Genomic DNA, 22116 nt, shown 5'->3' on the forward strand with positions numbered 1-22116 from the left:
AAGGATTGCCTAGTGGTTAGGGCAGGAGCCTAGGAGACACAAGTTCAAGTCCCTGTTTCCCCCAACTTCCTAGGTGACCTTGAGCAAGTCACTTCACTTCCCTGTGTTCCCCATCTGCGCAAGGGGGTAATTGCACTGCTCTGCCTTACAGGCAAGTTAGATACAATAAAGACGTGAGGTGCGATGCGGGGGCCAGATAAGGAACTGAGCTCTATCAGGAAGGCAAAGGCAGCTGGGGATAGTGGAGAGAAGAGCCCAGAGCATCAGAGAAGATTTTTCCCAGGCTTCGGTTAACTATTGACAGGACAGTCCCCGAATCCCATCGTTCCTCATGGCGTGACCAACCCAGCCAGCCAAAGGTGCCCTGCCAGGATGGCCGATTTCAAAGCAGCGACTCCGAGAGCAGCTGATCAGAGGAGTAACAGCTGACAATGTCTTGCTGCAGCTCAGCAACCTGGCATTGAGGGCTCACATTCAACCTCTCTGGTGAGAATAGGGTGGAACCAGCTCAGGGTGCGAAACAGCAGAAAGGAAACCTCAGGCCCTGCCTCACTGAATATACAGCAGGGCTGCTGCAGACTGATTCTCTGAACAATCCTGTTACTATTTGCCAGCAAGAAGGGTCCCCACTGATCTAATCAGAGACACACATGGCCCCCCAAGGCTTACTTGTGCATTACAGCATGTCGGAAGACCTGGCCTCTCCCCTCTGACTAGATGCTTGCAAAGACATATGAGCTGCTACCTTTTGCATGTCACTTCAAAAAACAGCCCACTGCCCACCAGAAATTCGGATGGGGGGGAACTGCAGTGTAGGAGTCATCTTCAGGCTGGGATGAAAGACCATGAACAGGTGAGAACAAGGCCCAGTGCATACTTAAAAATGAGATCCACCCACCTAGCTCTGTCCCGAGTGCCCTTGCGTACCCCTGCCATAGACTCAGCTAGCTGGATGCAGGGCTTCTTTTGTCACACTAGCTCTTGCGGTTTGGAGAGGCAGAGCAACTACAACAATGGGAAAGCCTCTTCCATCACTGCGGGAAACCCCTCTGCTACAGCATCACAGCTGCAGTGCCGTAACCGTGCCACTGTCATGCCCATAGCGTAGATGTGGCTAGGAGATGGGGCAGGGCAATACAGCCTGTGGGATTTCACAGCACTGCTCCCCTATCCACCCAGCCACCTCATCTCTGTTGAAGGAGTTGGTCAATTTTCCCTTGCTCAGCAGATGTGGAAATTTATCTGCCTGATAAATTAGGTCAGAGCAGATGATCTAATGGTCCCTTCTGGCTTTAATCTGAGAGTCTCTGCCTCCCTTTCAATACAGGGCTCACCAGAGATTAATCATACAAGTCTTTATCACCTTAAAGCCCAGACCCTGCAAATATTTCTCAATCTCTATAAGGCTCCAGTGATGGGTGCTATTAAAGAAAACCCTCAAACAGCTGAACTGGGCATTTCTCTCATCCCTGGGGCTGCCCGGTTAACGATAACGCCTACAAGAAACGCAACATGACAATATAGGCTGGGTCAGGACTGGAGGATCAGAGCTGAAGCCAGAGACACGGGACAGCAAGGGAAATCCTGGGCTCTTTTGAGCTGAGTTATGCATTTTTAAGGATGAAAGGATCAGAGGGGGGAGTCATTTGTTTAACATGGGTGCACACTCTGAGCAAACAAACTACCTAAAAAGAGTCACTTGCCATCTCTCTACTCTGTCTCTGGCTCAGATCTTCCAGTCTTTCTGTCTTGATGCATCCCATCAGGCTGACAATATGACTGCTTCCTACTTTGTGATTTAATAATTACATTTTGTATATGGAGGGCATTTAAGAGACAGTGTTAGCCATGTTTTCACATTGGATCAGGCACTCAGAAGCTATTTATTATCCCTAACAGCTTTCCCCAAATTAAGTTATTAGCTTTATTGTTAAGATGTAGGGACTAAACAAACAAAAAAAACATACAGGGTGGATCTTAACCGGCACAGCTGTTTTAAAACAAAGTATTAAATTCTACTGCTGAAAAGATTCTCAGAGGAAGAGCAAACAAAACTTGTTTACAGAACATTTGCAGCCATAACATGGTGCATATAATTTGAAATAAAAGCTATTTACAAAACACAGGCCCAGCCAGAATGCTGACCTGACAGGAGACTGCAGGAGAGACTCGAGAGCTAGGAAAAGTCAAACAAACCCTTCACCTTCCCCCATCCCTGGATCACACTCCCCCGACCAGACTGCCCAGGGAGTTTGCACACAGACGCAGCACCTGCACAAGAACTGTCTGACTGCCATCCAGAGTCCAACCCCAACAGCTCATCCCGAGTGAAGCTCTAGACTTCAAGCATCTCCAAGTTTCCAAAGCTCTTGTACTTCCCAGTTGCCGCTGGGGACTGGGCATCTTCAGTCGTCTGGGAAACATGAGCTAGTGTTGCCGTGGAACCGGAATTCAGCTGACCACCAAGCTGCTTCTCCCAGCCAACCGCATCAAACAGCATAGCGCTGAATGTTCAGCCACAGCAGATAAGGGTCCCTTCACCACAGAAGCCTGGCTATTAAATCCCACTCAGCACAACTTATAATTTCCCCTTATGGCTGAGATCCTAGTATAAGCATTCACCACTGCATTCACCACTGCATATTCCCACACCACAGCTTCTGATTACAGGACCAGCTTAGGAAGAACTTGGCTGTTACATCGGCTCCTAAATCATCCCCCAGGGTGGCTGGAGAGCCCAGCAAGACCTCCAGACTTGGGGGGGTGGGGTAGGGGAGTGTTGGCCTCTGGGATGTGACTCAGGTGACCACAGCAGGCCCAGAGCTGATTGGAGCAGCTTTCCCTCCTGGCCCCATAACCCAACTGCATCTGCATCCTCATGCCAGCAAGCAGCCAAACTGAGCGCATGCAGCGGTGGCCTGAGTGGAAACACAGGAGAGATCGAATCCAGAGCCCACCTCCGCCGGCTGGGCTCCACCCACTGCAGGGCACCTACACATGAAACAACAATACATGGGAACCTTAGTTTACCCTCTTTGCTCCTCCAACTTCTTCCTCCAGCACTGAGACCCGCCTCAACAGCATGGCTCACATCGGCGTCGTTTGCATTGCCCCCATTCTTCCTGCTCAGCTAGCCCCCACATTTAACCTCCCAGTGAGCCTGACTGACCCTGCCACGCGCATCTGGTGACCCAGAATTACCTGGCAGGGTGGCCCACGAGCCTGGATCACTGGGACATTGTAATAAGGTTACAAAACAGCCTGTTTCCCCAGCTCCATGGGGAAGGAACCTGCATATTAAGCCAGCCTCTGTATTCCCACCACCACCCAGGCCAGCTGTCCAAATGACCCTCCGTTATCTCCACAGCCATGGCGTGAAGGAATCATCCATTGTCCATGTCCACTCACTCTCATGACTCCCATCAATAGCCTCCAGCTTCTTCTGAGATGGAGCCGAATTCTTTCATCATCTTCATACGATCTTGGGCTCCCAGACTAGGCCCTCAAGCTCTGGCCTGGGGAAAGCACCTTCTGGGAGGAGAGGGGCAATTCATGCTCCACATTGCTTAGTCGTTGACTCCCCTCTACCACCAAGGAAGAGTCTCATCCAAATGATTTGGACAATGCTTGCCAGGGACTGATCTGAGAACCGCCAGACTCGCTGCACTGATTGTTAGTATTGTCACTGGGAACAGCCTAAGCCTAGTCCTGGCTTGGGACTCACCATTCCTCCCTTCCTGCCTAAATTCAGGGACAATGGGCCCAGCAGCCATTTCAGGATCTCCCCTTCTCCCCGCCAGCTCCCCACAGCCTTGCCTCAGATACTGGCCAGGCCTGAGCCAGCAGGAAGGACAGCCCATGCTGGCTGGGAGGGCATCACTGTCAGCGTTCTCCTTGCCGCATGGTGGTTCTCCGCCACATTGCAGGCTCTGAGCCTGGCTGAGCCACACGGGGCCTTATGTGGGCTTGCAGCAGGGAGATTTACAAAGAGAAGACTGCTGAGCAACCTGCCAATCCAGGAAATGCAGCTTCTGATGGGAGCTGCAGCCCTTCACCCAGCTCAGCTGGGGGTGCAGAGCTACACATCGGGGGAAAGGGCTGAGAGCACCCCAACATCAATGTTAAACTGCCATGAGGAAAGCACCCAAGCCTTTACTTATAGGGGTAATGCTAGAGGCAAGCAACCTCAGCCAAGGCTAATGCATCTCCCCTGGAGGTGAGCACACAAACAAGCCTTGGGAGCAACTAGTCTCCAAGTGGTCACCCGCTCCGCTTGCTGTTTGTCTTGAATCACATGCAGGCAGCAGGATCAAACCCAGGCTGGGCTGAGGTGCGGGAGCAATCGATGCCTCCTCTGGCAGCAGACCTGAGCCTCACCCTAATGTATATTTCAACTGAAGTATAGGAAGGTCAGGAGCGGGTCTCGGTTACCTCAGGAGCAGCAGGGGGAGAGAGGCCTAGAGGGAAAGGAGCAAGGTAGGGACCAAGCCAAGACAGCAAGGCTGGCAGACAAAGGATCTAGGGTAACCAAGGGCAAGGGATGAGAACGAGGACAGGAAAACAGACTGGGGCCCAGTCACAAGCGAAGACTCACGGCTCAGAAAGGGTTAATGAAGGTGAAAAAGCAAATATTGTGCTCTTATGAGAAAGGTCTGATTCTTAGTCATCACCCATTATTGGTAGCACCCAAGAGCCCCAGGCCGTCACCGTGCCAGGTGCTGTACAAACCCAGACTGAAGAGCCAGGCCCTGCCCCAAGGAGCGATGTGGCCATAGAGTAGCCATGAGCTGAAGCGCGGACGGCAGCGTGCAGGAAAGCCTGACAGTGCTTGGACACAGAGTGCCGTCGCTGCTGTCCCCCTCACTGAGTGCGTCTGACACGTGAGGAGTCGGGCATTTCGACTCTACCGTTGGGTACCGGCTGCTGCACCTCGACACTGGAGATGGGCCAGCCTGAGCCTGAACGAGACGACGTTCCAAACCAGCAGAATTTCCTGCCCAAAGGAAACTGCAGTTCCTGCCAGCTCTGTGCCATGCCAGGGCACCCCCTGCACAACAGCGCTCTGACCCAGAGCACTGGCTCCTAGCTGGAGCCCGTCCACGGACTGTCAGATCCACAGGTTAGGTACAATTTCATCCTCTTCAGATTCGGGGCCTTCCAGCCTGCCCTACACTTAGTTTGGTCACCGTCATGCCCTGTCTCTCCCCAGCCCCTCCAGTCAGCATGGTGTCCCTTCCCCGCTCCAGCAGGCCTAGCCATGGGTCACTTAGTGCACAGCAGGAATACAGGGCTCCTCACCCAATCCACTGCATGGGCAAAATCCCAAGGACGTGAGCACCCAAGACAGGTGCCTGCGGCTAGGAGCTGAGCTGCCTCTACCTCACCCCTGCCCTCAGTGCGACCTCAGACAACATTCACTCTCCCATCCACCCATCAGACTCACCGGGGCAGTGTTCACTAGGCCATCCTCCCCCGTCACCTGCTACAGCCCAGCTCACAGGGCAGGACTGCAACCTGAGCAATGCACATTGGTCCCAGAACCTGGGAGGGTCACATTAATGGGGCTGGTTCACCCCAGACTGAGGTTAGGACCTATGGGAGCTCCCAGCTCGGAGTTAAGGACAATTAACATTAAAAACTAGAAGTCGGATGGATGCAGAGTTAGCCACTTTCTATCAGACGATTAAAGTCACAGTGGGGCCTATGGCATTTGGATCTGAATCTGGAACCAAACTGGAACTTCTCAATTGTTCTGCTTCAGACCAGGTTTCTCCGAAGGACGACAGAGCAAAGGGACGTTGTAAACTGGATCCTAGCGCAAGCCTTCCTCTATTATTTATATAGCATTAGTAGCAAGAGGCCTTCATCGGAGAGGATGGCCTCACTGTGCTATGCATTATAGACACACAAGTGTGCAACATCAAGACTGGATGCCATTCCAGAAGACATGCTTTGGTCCAATATAAGTTATTGGGCTCAATACAGGAGTAACTGGGTGAAATCTATGGCCTGTGTCAGACTAGATGATCTCATGGCCCCCTTCTGGCCTTAAAAAAATAAAACTGGGTAGTCTCTGCCCCACAGAGCTTGCAGAACTAGAAATAGAACCATGCCGAGAGGCCCATTAGGGTGATGTTTGCAGAACTGGGCCACTGGTGGTTCTGTTTCTAGTTCTGCTTCTTTCTCAGTTCCTTTCCACAAGTTCATCAGTGCATCTCCCTCTCTCCTATTCACATTCCCTCCATCACTGGAGGGCATCACCTGCGCTGCCACCATAGGTGGCCAATCTTCGCTCTCCTTGCCTGACAGATGTCCGACCACTGGGGAAGGGACGGCCATAATTAAAAGCTTCCAGCCAACGAGGTCAAAGAGAAAAACAGAAAGCTTCCCTTTCCCTGAAACACTCAAGGCTTCTTTGACCCTTCACCTTCTCCAGGGGCCGGCTCTCCAAGACAGGAGAGGCTGTTGACTTCATAAAAGGCTCATTAATACTAGCCCGCCCCCACCCCTTCCTCTCACTATAGGGTTTCAGCAGCCCTAATTAAAATAAAAGCCAGGAGCATGGGGTTCACGGCTGGCTTACGCAGCCCTGGGAGAGCGCTGACGGATGGCGCGCCAGGCCCCCTGGCAGCAAGCAGGCCCCGGGTGGATTATCCTAGGAAGGGCTGCTCCTCCTCTTGCATTTCCTAATATTGCTTTTGTAATCTATCCCAGAACCACAGCTGCATGGAGGGAGTGAAAATTCCCTCTGATCCTGCTGCCAGGACAGTTATTTCAATGGAGATGGGGGCCAGTAATTTGTACAGAACTTGAAAGGAGCTGGGGGAGGGGAGAGAGAGAGAGAGAATGTCCGCTCTTTAGCCTTTGGTTTTTCGTCCACATCTCCGGGCCACTGGATGTCAAAGACATGGCATCTTGGTGAAGGAAAACAGAGATCCTGATAGACCAAGGAGGGCTCTTCCCAGAGCCACCGGCTCTCTCAGGGACAAGAAGGTAATGGCAGGCATAGATTTAACACAAACTCTACCTAGCCATCAAGGGCTTGTGGCGATGCAAGGGCCAGCAGTCCAAGTGGTATTTCATGGAAGTTCATACTTGGAGCATCTCTCTCCATGAAGGGAGGTGTTCAGCATTACAGGATCAGGTGACGTCCATAGGCCATTAAGTTGAGTGATGGCTGGAGGATTGTCGGAACAAGGTGACGTGAGGTGGGAGAGACACGCGAGGCCAGCTGCTGCAGGAGAAGTCGGGAGAGGAGCTAGCTAGCCTAAGCTGCTGTGGCCACATGGCAATTTCTAGGTACTAGCTCAAGCAGAGCTTATGTCTACCCACCCTGGGAATTACCCTAAGGGTATGTCTACACAGCAATGGAACACCCACATCTGGCCTGGGCTAGGGTTGCGGAACTATACAACTGCAGTGCAGACGACCAAGCACAGGCTGTAGCGCAGATTCTGGGACTCCATGAGGGAGACTGGTCCCAGATCCCAGGAGCCAGACTGAGCCCGGATGTCCACACTGCAGACTGATAGCCCCACAAGCCTGAGTCAGCTGCCCCGGGACAGCCACGAGTGTTTAAATGCAGTGTAGACATACCCTAAGTGCCTTGCCCAGGATCACATGCCATCCATGTCAGAACAGGGATTTGAATCCAGGTCTCCCACTTGGCCAGCTTTCCTCTCTGCTATGGGGTTACGTGATTGCTGCAGTCCCTGCAGAAAGCCAAGCTGTTTCATTGTTTGCACCTCATGTTGGGAAGGTCTCCAAGCTGAAGCCTAATGAATAGAGTCTTCAGCGACGAGGGGAGCAGCACCGCCCAAGGGAAGACCTCCTGAGCAAAACCTCCAGGACTGAGTGGGATGGTGCTGCAGAGCCTGCTCCAACCACGCCTGGAGCACTGCCACTGGTGAGATGACGACAGTCCAGGGCGGTTTCCTCACTGGATTAAGGCACAAGTCCCTTGCTGGCTCCTGCACTGCCCGAAGAGACGCAGAAGCTCTTGGGGAAAAACGAGCCCACTGCTCCTGCCCTTCTCTGGGCCCGGCCCACACAGACATAGGCAGAGATTCTTGCCCTCAACACAACAAACCTCACCGTGGGCCCAGGAGTACAACAGGGAGGAGGCTGGGGCCTGCTTCTATTCATCACCAATGATGGGGGAGCTGGCTTTCTGGAGAATGTTTCCCCTGCGCCAGCCCAAGGTGGGAGCGATTTGTGGGAGGAGAAGAGCATGGCCATGCAAACCCCCGCCCACTGAATGCAGCCAGGGCCCACCAGGCACCTCCCAAAGTGCTTGAGAGAAAAGCCAGCCGTGCATTCCCTGACACTGCCAGGATGGATGGCTCAGCTGCCTGCCTCAACCTCCCCTCCCCTCCCTCCGATACTCACCGGTACCTGCCCCTACCCTCACAGCTGGGGAGCCTGGCATCTGGAGGGGTGTTGTGGGAGCAGATGGTTATGGGGACTGGGCGTGGGGCAGTGGAGCATTTCCCCTCCAAATCACTGCTTCAAATCCTGCCCGGATAACTAGTGGCCAACTGGCAGCGAGGGCTTGTCAGGAATATCTGGGGAATGGGTTAACAAACAGCCTGGCTCTTGGTAGGAAGATAGTGGGTAGGTCCACCTTCACCACCTGGACCCAGTCTGTCCTTTGGTTGTAGCCTCACCCAAGAAATGGTGGCCTGAATGGGCCACAGAGTGTGAACTAAAGGTGCATCATCCTGGCCAGGGCCGGTGTGTCAATGGGACGATTGAGGGGGGCAGAGACTGAGCCGATCCTGGCAGAGGACTTCCACTTCATGGGAAGTCCAATTACCTTTTACCAGCCATATATTCACTTGAACAAACAGGCAGCCTGCAGTTAGGCAGGTTACGGGTTGCAGAGTCCCAGAGAAGGTCCTGAAGACTCCATCCATAGCAAGACAAAGTCCTGGTGATCTGGGCCCTTTAACCCACTCTCCACCACAACACTGGCTCTTCTATATACACCGATACAGCGCACAGGAGCGACAGCAAGATCCATCCTCAGTGGGGTTAACACCCTCTGCTTACATCATTAATTATTTGTCACTTGCTGTTAAAGTAAAAAATGATACTGTGTAAAGTGATCCCAGTGGGATATAGTGATAATGCAATTAGGAACAAGCAAGGAAACTGCAACAAGGTTCTATTTTCCCTGATCTCATTTGCACCTATAAATATTGCAAGGCAGCATCCTATACTAACTTCAATTGTTTCCTCTTCAGTCTTCTACAAAGTTCAGATATTAAAGAGAGCCAAATGGTAGAAACACTCAAAACAAATCAGAGTTTAAGCAGCTAGTAGAAATGAAAGCTCCATCTTTTTAAAGAGGCAGTTTTCCAATACACTGCACTGATCCACGTGCTAACTCCTGAGAGCTTCCTCAGCTTGATGACTGCATAGCCACTAAGAGAGGCATCACTGAAGATGGCAGGGGTGAGGGTGGCACTGCTGCAGTCATTGGGACTGACTCTGCCAGCAACAGACCTATGGTTTATTAAACATTAAGGGACAGATTTGCAAGTGCTCAGAGACCGCAGTTGGGACCAGATTTTCAAGAGTGCCCAGCACCCAACAGTACCACCTTGTGAAAATTCTGGCCAGATGAACAGGAGCTCAACATCTACAGCCCATACACTCTCTTGGAAAACTCTGCTCTAGCATGAAGGCTGAGCAAGGAAAGACTAGGGATCTTCCCAGGAGCTGGGGGGTGGGAATCCTCCCTCTCCAGTTTGCGGGACTGTTCTGCTGCTCCAGCCCGAGGGCTGCGGTTGTCCCTGCACTCCTGTGTCCCCACTCTGGCAGGCGAATAAGCTCAGTGTCAGCCCAACCAGAACTTCCCCTGCTTCTCTCCCCAAACACCTGCTGCAGACTGGAGCACAAGGATCCCTCATTAACATGCTGGTGCAGCCTGGCAATGTAGAGTGACGCCTCTCACCTGCCCTTTGCAGTGGACAGGAGCAGCTTGCTGCTCTCTGGGCTGCAAGGCGGAGGTAGGATTTACCCACACAACGATTGGTAAGTCCGTGGTATTGAAGGTATCCCATGTGTATTAGCAATCATCCAGCTGGAATGAAAGGCAAGGCAGCTGATCACCCAGCCCAGCCAGGGAGTAGTCACAACCTCACACGCTGCTGGTGCCGCACCACACCCATTGCCACCATTCTGTTAATTCTGCCGTTCTCCGTCTCCTGGGAGCAATGGAACGTTAGGCCATCTCTGGAAAGTTCAGCAGATGAATATTCCAGGGTTGCCCTTGGCAGCCCAATGGGCACGGTCTTCCTAGATGTCCACAGAATGTTCATCCACAGTAAAGAGTAGTTCAAAAAGACAAGGAAGAATAGTGCAACTGGAAGGGGAGTTATCTAATTCCCATCTCATTAGAGCCTGACACCACATCGCACGCTAGAATAGAGAGAAAACATCTCCTAGGAGGCTGCTCCTGTTTCCACCAATGACCCCCGTTTGTTCCCTTATGATTCCCTATTGAGAGGATGGGAATGTTCTTTAGAAGACTTATATCCAGTGAGAGCCTCAGAATTGTTAGAGGGCAGGGAGAGGCTGGGTTATGGGAGGGACCTCCTTTTAGGAGGAACCAGCAGGAACACAAAGCACCTGGCCAATGCAGGATTATCCATCATACCAGCTGAAGGAGCCAAGGTGACAGATCCCAGGTTGGCTTGTACAAATCTCTCAGAGGAGATCCACCACTGCTCTCCAGCCAAAAAACCCTTGAGAGAAAGGCAGGAGGCTCTGCATCCTCTAGCATTCCTAATCAAGTGTGTAATACAACATAGCAGTTGCTCAAAGGGTGGCAGCCAGAAGCACTGATCCAAGGAGAGCCGGCTGTGGGGTGTTGTCAGGATGTTGTACTAAATTATTTGGGTTAAAATGACTGACAGGGATGGATCAGCCAAGCGTTTTAGTTAATTTTTTGTTACTCTCTGTCTGCAAAATCCACTTAATTCCTTCTCCCCTACAGGGTTTAATTCAAAACAATTCCACACTGCTTTAAATGAACTCTGACAGCCCACCACTCAGCAACAACCCAGTATGCCCAGCCCTGCGTTCATCATGAGCAGCCTCATGATAACCCATCCTCATGGGCACGTCTTCACTGGAGCATTTACCCGGGAAAGCCAAACCTGCTGGCGGCTCTGCAGTGTGGATGCTCCCATGGGGTTAAGATTAGGCTTCTACAGGTTAAAAAAAATAAAATGTTTATGTAAACAGAATTCCCTCTGCAGACAAATTCTCTTTAGGTGCTGGGCAAGTCTCTCTCACCCCTGCTTTGCCCCTGTCCCCGTCCTGCCCTGCCCCACTCCATCCTTCTCTTGTCCTGGGTCAGGAAGTCCTTGTCTGACAAGGGCATTCGCCCAGGCTCTTTAAAACCAGATCACTTTAGCCAAGAGCTGCAGATTAGACAGCTTCAAAGTTTGGGCCCATAGCATGGTCCGGCTGGTGGATCTTGAAGATACTGGCCGAAGCAGCACTTAGTGTGGAATCCTGCGGAGTGGAAGAAGGCAGAGCCTCTGGATAAAGCCCTCCATAGAAGCCATAGACAGATCTGTGCTGTGGTGCAGCTGCCACCAGAACTGCTCTGCTATAGCCTAGGTGGAGAGAATTCCATAGGCCGCTGGGGTTGGCCAGCCTCCGTCTACATTCAAACCAAGCTACCTGCAGCATATCGAGCAAGACCCTCATCTCTTCGGCTGGCATGTCCCAGCTCAGCAGGGTGCTCCTTAAACCACTGCACAAGCTAGAGAGGGAGGCAGAATTCCTCAGAGAGGGAAGAGTAGAAAGGGCTGCCTGGTCATGGGGTACTCAGGCCCATAAGGGGGCTATGAACTGCCACAAGCAGTGACAAGTGGCCCACGCAGGCCTAGTGTACGTGACCCTTCAGACATTAGGGTGGCCCGGGTCAAACAGTTTTAAAGGAATTGTGACACAAGAGTACCAGTGCGGCAGACACACCTTGAAGAACAATCCTGAAGCGCGGCGGCTCATCACAGCCAGGAATCCTGTTGGCTGACTAACTGAGGGGTGTGGGGAGCAGTGCCAGACAGCCCCCTTGCTGCTTTCCACTGGGCCACACGTCCTGCGAGCAATGGAGGGAGGGCTCCAGACAGCCCACTGAGGGCAAAGTCCCTGCAACCCTGCCCATAGAACAATGGAGAGGTGGCACCCAGCATTTAAGGGCTCTGGGATCTTTCCACTGCACCCCAGGGCTATGGGAATTGACCTCCTCTCACCACCACCCAACCCCAGTTCACCCACCATACCTGCTACCACCTTAGACAGCCCAGCAAGCCGGCACGGTGGATGAACTGGGGTTCGGTGACGATGAAAGGGACCCAGCATCAGCCCTATGTGCCCTTAGCTCAGAAATTCTGTGTTCTCTCCCACCACTGACCAGTGGCTTGAGTCCTGTGGGTTCTTCACTCCCTGGGAAGCAGAAGGGAGCAAGAATTTCACACATGCCTGAAATTCTGCTCATAAGTGACGCAGCAGAGGGCTGGGCAGAGGGGAAGCTACACTGGGGAGCAGGGCCATTCCTGCTGGGGCTCCCAGCTGTTGCTGGTTTCAAGACACTACCTCTCAGAGGGAGAACGTCTTCGATGATTAAACGAGAGGGAACCTCCAGCTTCAGGATACTAATATTTGGACAGAGATTAACAGGTCTGGAAGCAATTCCAATCATTGGAGAGCTAAGAGAAAACATGTGTTCGGAGGAAGGAAGAGGTGAACGACACAGATGTGGAGGAAGGTGAGGCTGGGGACTAGAGGACGACAAGGGGTTCTAAACCGGCTTCCATTGCTATGTGCTTTGAAAGAAAGAGAGTCCTCTGCTTGGCAATGCACCACCCAACTCCCAGATGCACGCCAATAAAAACACTTGGATTTTGCCCTGATGCTCAGTAGCACCGCAAACAAAGCAAGCGAGCACAATGAGCAGCCAGTTTTCATACACGGCACTGCTGCAAGAAGTGCTCTGGGTGGGCAGGAGGGTATACATGATGGCATCAAGGGGGTATACATGATGCAGAGACCTGAATCGCCAGTGAATCTGCCCATCCAACATGCGTCTCCACTTGGCTGTTTCTTATTAGAATGCCACCTACGCAGATGCCGTCAAAGAGCTGCAGGCTGCCTGAACCACAGAGATGCAGCCTCATGTCCTCCTCTTCCTTGCTTGGGTGGCTGCAAGCACAGAGTCCTCCCAACATCAGCACCCACTGGGAACGAGCTTTCTTTTCGCTCCTTGCAAGTAGGGGAGTGTGTGCAGAGCAGTCATATATAGAAGACCACCAATCCATCTGGCCCAGTATCTGCTGAGGGAGTGTGGCCCCTGAGGGCATAATCTCTCCTGCTCCTCCCATCTGATCTCTCAGTGATCTCATGATCCATTCCCCACCACACCCATCTTATCCCATCTGGCTAGCCATTTAGGCCATCCCTCTTACCCATTATTTACTTACTTTCATTTATTTTATCCCCCCATCACAACATTGTTCCAGTCCCAAGTCACCCTCCAGTTCCAAGTTCACAAGTTGAAGAAGTGAAGAAGACCCTGTTTTTTTTTTTTTTGCCTTTTAATTTAATTTCCTTGAATTTTTGTTTTTGTTATGGGTATTAGTTTCTAAACATTTTTAATAATTTTTTATATCCTTTTTCAAGATTCTTATATCTCTTTATTTTTCTCTCCTTATCCCCCTTCCCTCTCTCTCATCCTTTCCTATTCCCCCTCCTCTCTTCTTTCTTTCCTCCCTCTCCCTAGCTTTTTTAATCTTTCTCTTTTTAGAACCTCTTTTTTCCCCTAATTCTTTTTAGTGCTAGACTTTAGTTTGTTTTTGAGAGACCAGATCTGTCTTTTATATGGAATGATATCAATACAAATAATATATTCTCAAATATATATTCTCTATCCCCTTTTTATTTCTTTTAATCTATTCTTGATCCCTATATTCTTTTTGATTTACATGATCCACTGCAACTATCTTCTTAACTGACTGTTTGCTTTTCATGATTGACTGCTCGTGATCGTGTTGTATTTAGTTCCCATCATTTTATGTTGTATGTTTTTTTTTATTTTTGCAATGTTTTTTATTTATTTTATTTAAATTTCATTTGCATTTTTGTTTTCTTTTTCACAATTTTTTTTGCCATTTTTTTTTCTTCTTAATCTAGTTTTTCTTTTTCTTGTTTCTCTTAGTTGCTTAATCTGCAACTATGCCACCTCACTGTCATTTCCCTTTGCCACCTCACTGTTTGAAAACAATTTTCATTGACCTTTCTGATTCCTTTTGGGAACCCCTGGAGAGGACCCTTCTCTCACTTCTCCAGAATTTACCATTAATTCCTACCCTTTCCTCCCTTCCCTTTCCACCAGTCTTCCCATGAACCTTTCCTTTCCTTCCTCCTCCCTTTCTTTCCTTTCCTTTAGGAAAGCAAGGATGACAGCCTTGATGACCTTTTCTACCTTTCTAAGGCTATAGTGAAATAACTTAACTCATATCCTGATAAAGAACTCATGACTAGAAGTGACACTACGAGCTAGCCAACAGGAGGAAGACCGGAACAAGCCCACTCTGTGTCTTCAGTGCAGCTTGCTGTCACTCATTCTCTCTCTTTCTTCTCCCTCTTCTCTTTCTTATATAGATATCGGCATGCATCATGATCAGTGGCGATTATGGCGGAATCAGTTGGCGTTGGACTTTGCACGACTTTGCAGAGACGCACAGCTGACCTAAGCAGCAGATGCACCAGCAGCCAAGCAGTAGCAAGTTCAGGCATCAACATCCACAAACACAAACACAAGATCATAAGACATGACAAGATCCAACTCCATTAACAAGTTCATCATCAATGGAGACCCCTGAAGAACAGTCCTGAACCCCTGGAAGGAAAGACATACCAGGACACACCAGCATTAACACACACAGACAGACACAGAAGCAAAACACAGACATCAAAAGGCAGGAGCAGCCAGCTTACAGCTCTCTTACAGCTCAAGACTATCTGAAGCTCCAGAGAGAGCTGTCCCAACTCAACAACTGTCAGAAACCAATCCTACTGAATGGAGCTGAAACCTGGTGGGGACAAGTACACTATGATCCATGTGTCCCCATGTTTGTGTGATTTGTCAATCATGTTTTCAATAGATTAAAAAGACTAGTACGATTTTACTTTAAATTTACCCTTTATGTATGTTTTTTTATTTTTTTTTTGTTTTTTTAATGTTTTTATTTTTTTTATTTTTTTTTATACTTTTACTAATTTGCCCAGTTAGACGTTAGACTTACTAATTGCCAGTGCCAGGATCAGGCTAGAGCCCTTTAAATATTTACATTTAAACTTCCAGTCATGTCATTGGGTACCAAGCCCCGATTTAAAGGACAGGTTACAAACTTGGGTTAATAGTTCCTTATTTTCACAGTTTTTTCTTTCAGAACTCTGAATGTGAATCCCATCTGTGACTGACTTGTTAATGTTGAGATTATCAATTAATTCCAAAACCTCCTCTAGTGACACTTCAATCTGTGACAGTTCCTCAGATTTGTCACCTACAAAAGCCAGCTCAGGTTTGGGAATCTCCCTAACATCCTCAGCCGATGAATATATATGTCTATATAGGGCCGATGAACCAAAAGGGGCCGGATGCTCAGAGATGCCGTAAACCCACAGTTCCCATCAGCATCAGTGAGGATACCCATCTAAGTCAGGACACTTGGGTTGAGCTGTCTTCCTTTTGATTGCCAAGTTTGAAACATATGGGCTACGTGTACATTATAAGTCATGATCATAGAATCATAGAAGATTAGGGTTGGAAGGTCCCAGATCCCAGCATCCACCATGTGTCCTGGAGTCCAAGGCACCAAAGCCCCCCTTCTCCCCCAGATAGCGACCTCTCGTGCAGCTCTCTGAACAGGGAGAGAGTTCTAGCTGGCGGGACATGGCCCTGGTGCCAGGGGGTTCCATATGAGTGACAGGAACAGAGATCGGTGCAAGTAGTTGCTGTTAATCTGCAATAGCTGCCCAAATGGAAAGTACATGGCCCCAAAGAAGATCAGATCCAAGCTGTAATGCCCTAGCGAGGCCTGTGCTCTGAGATGGCTGCATTCCAGCCCATGCCCACTGCAGGAGGAGGAGGAGGAGGATGTAGCAATGCAAATTTCCTCACATTGTGCTGTAAACTCTGCCCAGCCCAGACTTGTCAGGCTCAGGTTCAGTCCAGTGGGGTCAGGGAACAGAAGATGGGTGCGGGAATGCAACAGGAGCAAGCTGGCCCATTCTACAGATTGCTGTCACTATAGGGCTGCTGCCATTTTTGGCTGCTCAGCTTTTCTCCCCCAGACATATGTAAAGAGGCAGTGTCATCTAGTGAGTAAGGCATGGCACTGGATTACGTACCCAGCTTTGCTTGTGTGACTGTGGGCAAGTCAGTTAATCTGTGCTTCAGTTTCCCCATCAGTGGGACAGGGGATAATTAGCCTGAGGTGATCAGATAGCGTGAGGATGGGTGCGGCATGCAAATCTGAACAGTGGGAAGTGGAAAGTGACTGAGGACGAATTATGTTTCACACTCCAGCGAGTGGAATCCCTATCTGTGGTTTGGCCCGGAGCCTCACCCAAGATTTGGGTAGAACCTTGCCTGGCCATGCAGGAGCCATTGGACACAGCAATTTATAACCTCGCTTTTTGGTTTTGACCATCTCTCTGTGAGAGAGGAGAGACCCTCAGAGAGTTCCAAGGGCCCATTGGCTTCCAGTTCTCAGTATAAACCTCAAGCTGGGGGCCAGAGACACAAAAACCTCACAGGAACAGGCCCTCAACTGCTTCTGGTCCTGGCCAGGAACTAAAGTGGGCGAAAGAGTGAGGAGGAGAAGCCTTTATCTGGAGTTTTGGAATGTCCCTAATGGTTTGGTTCCAATTCAGAGCCAAAAGGAAGTCTTTACAGCCAGACTAATTCACTTCTCCCTAACTCTGCACTTCTGGGTGCTGGCCAGGAAACGTGGTGGAACCGTATAGCAGGGGAGATGTGTTCCTGTGACATTTCCAATCCCAGCCCAATGCCAGGCACCCAACAAGCCTGGCATGCCACATATAGACCGCGTGGCTTTTTGGTGTCTTTGCCAAACCAGAGCTCTCCAGCTTTTGACCTTCTCCAGTTGCTGGCCAGTCAGCTGGCCCGCCCTTTGGAAACAGTATCGTTCTAAGGGGGAAGTGCACGTCATCTCCTGGGACTGAGAGGCAGGCAACATGGCCTAGTGGTCCAAACACAGGACTGGGAGCCAGGAACTGCAGAGTTCTGCTGCAAACTCCTCCTAGAGCCTGGGGCAAGTGACTTCGGCAAGAAGTGCCTCTATCAGCTGTGGATTGTGTCTGATGGACATTATCTCCAAGTCAGGACAAGCAGAGGGGCAGCAGCAGCAGCAGTCAGGGGCTGGCCAGTTAGGATGGGAACACAGGTTTCTCACAGGCTCCAGGTTCAGCCCATAACTGCAGCAGGTGATGGAGAGACACAAGCTCTCGGCAGCTCCATTTGCTCACTCAGGTGCAGGGCACAGACAGATTGTCCTGTGTAGGCCAGTAAGTCTCTGGCCGTGTGGGGTTTAACGGGAAACAGGACTTCATGGGTGTTGGTGGAAGGAGCTCTCTGCCAAATAGGTCATGTCAGCTTGGAATAACTTGAACAATAATGGTGCTGTTTCCCCCGGAGGCTGGCACTCGGCCAGGCAGTGCCCCACCATCACGCCATCTGCCTGCTCTGCTGCTGGGGCTGGAGAGAAGGGCTGAGTGGGAAAAATGATTCCCTTACACTTCAGAGGTGGGGAAGCAGCATGGCCTACGCGTCCTGAACTAGGACTAAGACATGGGTCTTAGTCCCAGCACTGCCAGCTGGCCCTGGGCAAGTCACGTCCCCTCCCTATGCCTGTTTCACCTCCCACCTTTCATGGATTTAAACAGTAAGTCCTTCAGGGCAGGGACTGTCCCCCGCTGTGCATCTGTACAGCGCCTAGCACAATGGGACCCCAGGCTGAAGTGGGGGCTCTGTCAGCATCATGTGAACTAACAGGTCAGTTGACAAAGAATTAAGAGGTGGAGATAGTATAGGATGTTCTGCATCACTGCAGACCAGCGCCATGTAGGACCTGACCTCCTTCCCCTGCCCACTCTCCTGCCAGTAGCCCAGCTCATCTGCCATGTCGGCTCCGGCAGCGGTCAATGACAGGTGTTTCTAAAAGATAGGTACCAACCCAGGCTATTAGCCGGGCAGTGCCACACTCCGAGGGAGGCACTGTGCCAGCTGATGGTCTGGTCCTGCTTGTGCGTGAATGATCAATGCCCCAGGCAGTCTCCATCCCATAGCAATGGAGACAGGGACCTGCTCTGCTCCTGCTCTTGGCTAGAGCATCTGGATGACCGTTTGGTTTGCACCAGCGGTTGGTCTCCTCTTAGCTCTCGCCTAGGCCTAGCTCCTGCACGTCTGCATTCCAGCTGTGCACTGAATAGGTTTGAGTGGATGACTTGCTGTTCTCTGCCTGGAGGAGATGGGTCACCCTGGCTTGGCTCCTGCTCCGCCTGACCCTGACTCCTGCTTCTTCACTTTGTCTTCCCCTGCAGGCCTACACTAAGTGGCACTCTGCTCCCAAGTGCTCCAAGCAAGCTCCAGTCCCATCTCATGACAGCCACTCCTGCAGAGCCAGTTTGCTGGGTACACTGAACTGGGATGGGGCAGTCATGCCCAATGGTTGGAGCAGGTGCTGGGAGTCAGGAACCAAAGGCAGAAGTCAGAGCCAGCAGGTCTGTATAGAAGCAGGCCTGGGGACAAGCCAGGCACAGGAGTGATCACAGCTGGGGCATAGGCATTGAGCAGCCAGAGATCAGCTGGTGCTCTTGGGTCTAAGAACAGGCTTCCTCGGCCAACCAGGCTGAGTGGTCAACCAGACGGCCCTGCTGTGGCTGAGCTGTAGAGGTACAATGCCTGGAGCCTGGGCAAGAGCAGCTGTGAGGCCTTATTCCCCACACTGGGGAGCTGAAGGCACTGCCTCAAAATCACTCGTCTCCAGTGCTCATTCTGGCCTATGCAGCAGATTTGGGCTTCACGCTAGAGCTCTTCAGGAATTTGTTCGGACAAAATTGTGTTGGCAAATGTCGATTTGTTGAAACTGGGCAAGGGGCTGTGTTTTGGTTTATTTCCCCTTTTCAAAAAGGAAACAGAATAGCACATGACTGGGTTTTACTATAAATAAACTTACAGTTCCAACACAAAATTGGTTTGACCTCAAAATAGAACTCTTGACCAAAAAAAGTCAAAACATTCCAAAGGTCAGAATCCAACATTCTGAGGACCTGGCTGAAGTTTTTGGGTTTGTGAAAATCTGAGATTTTGATTTTTTGGTCCCAGTTCAGGATGGGAACATTTTGGAAATCTTGAAAATTCTTGTGGGCCAGGAAATCCATTTCCCACCCAGCTCTTTCTTCAGATCACGCTACCAGCCTGCCAGAGCAGCACCTAGCCTCTCACTGCCCCAGCCACTCAGCCCAACTCCAGGCAAAACAGGGCAGAGCTCAGGATTCCCAGCTATAAGGGGCCACATCCTTGCAGAATCCACTGGCTGCCCCTTGGGTTTTGATTTCCATACACACGTTGCAGCAGTTTTTTAAATGAGAAGTTAGAGCTTTGGGCCTGACTGATGGGCTCTACAGCAGAGACTAGCATGGAAAGAGCAGTGCTGGCTTGCCGTACGCTGTCACATGGCCAAGCTCCACCCTGGGTGTTCCCATTCAACCCCCTGGGCAACTCTATCTATACAGGTGCCAATGCCTCCCACCAGTGATGGTGGGGTTTGCTATGAGGACTCCTGCTTGTTAGACTCGGCTGAGATGGCCAAGTGGTCTCTTCTGGGAGTGGCTAGTCTCTGGAGCTCAAGACTGGGACCTGTGAGTCCTAGTCTCAGCTTTGCGACTGATTTGCAGTGAAAATTTTGGCAAGTCGTGCCTGCCTCAGTTTCCTCATCTGTCAGCTAGAACTCACATGGGGCTCAAGAGGCTCAGATTAAGGTTCCTAAGGTACTTACTTGTCTCTTCTATAGCCTCATCTGCTGACCTCAAAGTACATTACTTCATGCAGGCCAAATAGCCACTGTAGCAGTGAATGTTGGTCACTCCTGACTAGGGTGACCAGACAGCAAATGTGAAAAATCGGGAGAGGGGGTGGGGAGTAATAGGAGCCTATATAAGAAAAAGACCCAAAAATCAGGACTGTCCCTATAAAATCAGGACATCTGGTCACCCTACTCCTGACCAACCCTAGCTTAAGAAACTCACCATTGTTACCAATCCCCTGAGCTACCCAAAATTAATTTCAGCACATGGCTCTCTCTTCTTCTATCTTCTCTACCTCTGGCAGCAGTAAGCAAAGCAAACTGGGCCCCAGGACATGTTAACAGAGACCAGGACAGGATCGCCTGTGCTGCGCGATGGCTGGTGAGAAGCCCCAGCTGGAGGTCTGGGCAGAGATTTTGATATACTGCGTCGCAGGAAGGAGAATCAAAGAACTGGTGGCACAGGTGGACAGGAGGACAGCTAGGAAGTTGAGGGCATGGGGGTTACTGCTGGGTGCAGAGGGAGGCTGTTTAAGAGAGCAGTCAGAGGTATAAAGTGAAGCTATGGCAGAAGGCCCCTGGCTTTGGAGGACATGGCCTTTTCCGAAAGGGTGAAGTTGGGAAAAGACTAAGAAAGGGAAAGTGGGAAAGAGGCAACTCAGTAATGTTCAGGAGAGAGTTAGACACTTGTGGTCCTACTGTCAAATAACCCAGGTCACAACTGTGCCTCTGATTTATGTGCAATGACATACAGGAGTGCTCTGATAGCACACGGAGGCTCCACTGTGCTAGGTGCTGGACACACCCATAGTAAGAGTTCTTGCCCCAGGGCTCTAACAATCTAAAGTGTCAGGATAGAAGACGTGGGGGAGCTGGTTGGGAAGAGAGGTCCCCCCTGCAGGGAAAGTTTTGAAACAGTTTCAATTGAGACCGTTTTCCAACCAAACAATCCAAAGGTTTTGAAGAAAAACGTGTCTCCTAGAAAATGTTCATTTTGTCAAAAAGCTATTGGGGGGGGCAGGGGGAGAGAGGAGAGATTGATGGGAAGGTTTTGATCAGCCCCAGTTATTATCCCCTTTCTAGAGGCTGGGAACTGAGGCCCAGAGAGATGAAGCCAGTTGGCCAGGTCACCCCACAAGTCTCCACTAGAGCCCTGACCCAAGCTCTCTATAGTCCTTAGTGACACACTTCCTCCCCATTGTACAGATGCCAGATTTGTGCCCTGCACAAACACTACAACAGTTAGACCTGCTATTGCACGTGCGGCTGAAAAGCGCACAGCCTTCACAGGGAAATGTCAGCATTAGCATGGACACTAATGCTTGGGGCTGGGACACCAGAGATGGGGGCACGAGAGAGGGGCTAGGCGGAAGGGTGGGTAAGCCTCAATGGGCTGCATGGCACTAGGTCCTATTGCTAGATTTCCCACGGCCGATCTCCACGCAGAATTTCCCTCTGTCCATGGAAGAGAGGAAAGAGATCAGGGGAGAACAAGGCCCACAAGGCAGGACCGAGGACAGAGTGGAGAAGCCAGCACAACTGAGACTGACACGGCTGGGGACAGCATGACTGTGTGCATGCTGGGTGGGAGATAGGGACTAAGCCAAGGATGCAGTGGCAGGTCGTGTGAACGTGTCTTACCAGATTTCACATGTCGGCCCAACGCCGCTGCAGCACCGATTTTCCATCCAGCAATCCTGGGGCTGATAAGACAGGAAGGGGAGCGCTGGCAGCGTTGCTGCCCCAGCATGCAAGCCTGCTGTAGCTCCCACATTCCCACACTCCCAGCCAGAAGGAGCAACATGTGCTTGTTGGTGGCTCAGGGCTGCTGCTTCCTGCCCCAGGCTCACAAGGGTCTGAGTGAGAACACGTGCCTGGAAGAGGGGTAATACATGCAGGAGTCCCAGCTCTAGCCCACGAGCAATGAAGATGCGTTGGGAAACGGAGCATGCCCAGGTGTGAGGGACAGCACTCAAAGGCCACTCAG

General features: G+C 50.9%; 1 protein-coding gene across 4 annotated transcripts in view; it reads right to left on the minus strand.

Annotated features, from left to right (window-relative positions):
• Nucleotides 1-22116, minus strand: part of SEMA3G (semaphorin 3G) — a 128351-nt gene that overhangs the window by 91339 nt on the left and 14896 nt on the right. The window contains exons 1-2 of one of the 4 annotated variants that reach the window (XM_039546885.1): nucleotides 9959-10091; nucleotides 8816-9073 (exon numbers count right to left, since the gene is read on the minus strand). The exons of 2 other annotated variants lie outside the window; for them this stretch is intronic. In XM_039546885.1, coding sequence (XP_039402819.1) covers nucleotides 8816-8915 — 100 coding nt within the window. In that variant the 5' untranslated portion in view covers nucleotides 8916-9073; nucleotides 9959-10091. Of the gene's footprint in view, nucleotides 1-8815; nucleotides 9074-9958; nucleotides 10201-22116 lie in introns of those variants that run through there. One more of the 4 variants, XM_039546884.1, reaches the window with a different exon arrangement.

Source organism: Mauremys reevesii, linkage group 7, assembly GCF_016161935.1.
Source record: "Mauremys reevesii isolate NIE-2019 linkage group 7, ASM1616193v1, whole genome shotgun sequence".
Lineage (NCBI taxonomy): Eukaryota > Metazoa > Chordata > Testudines > Geoemydidae > Mauremys > Mauremys reevesii.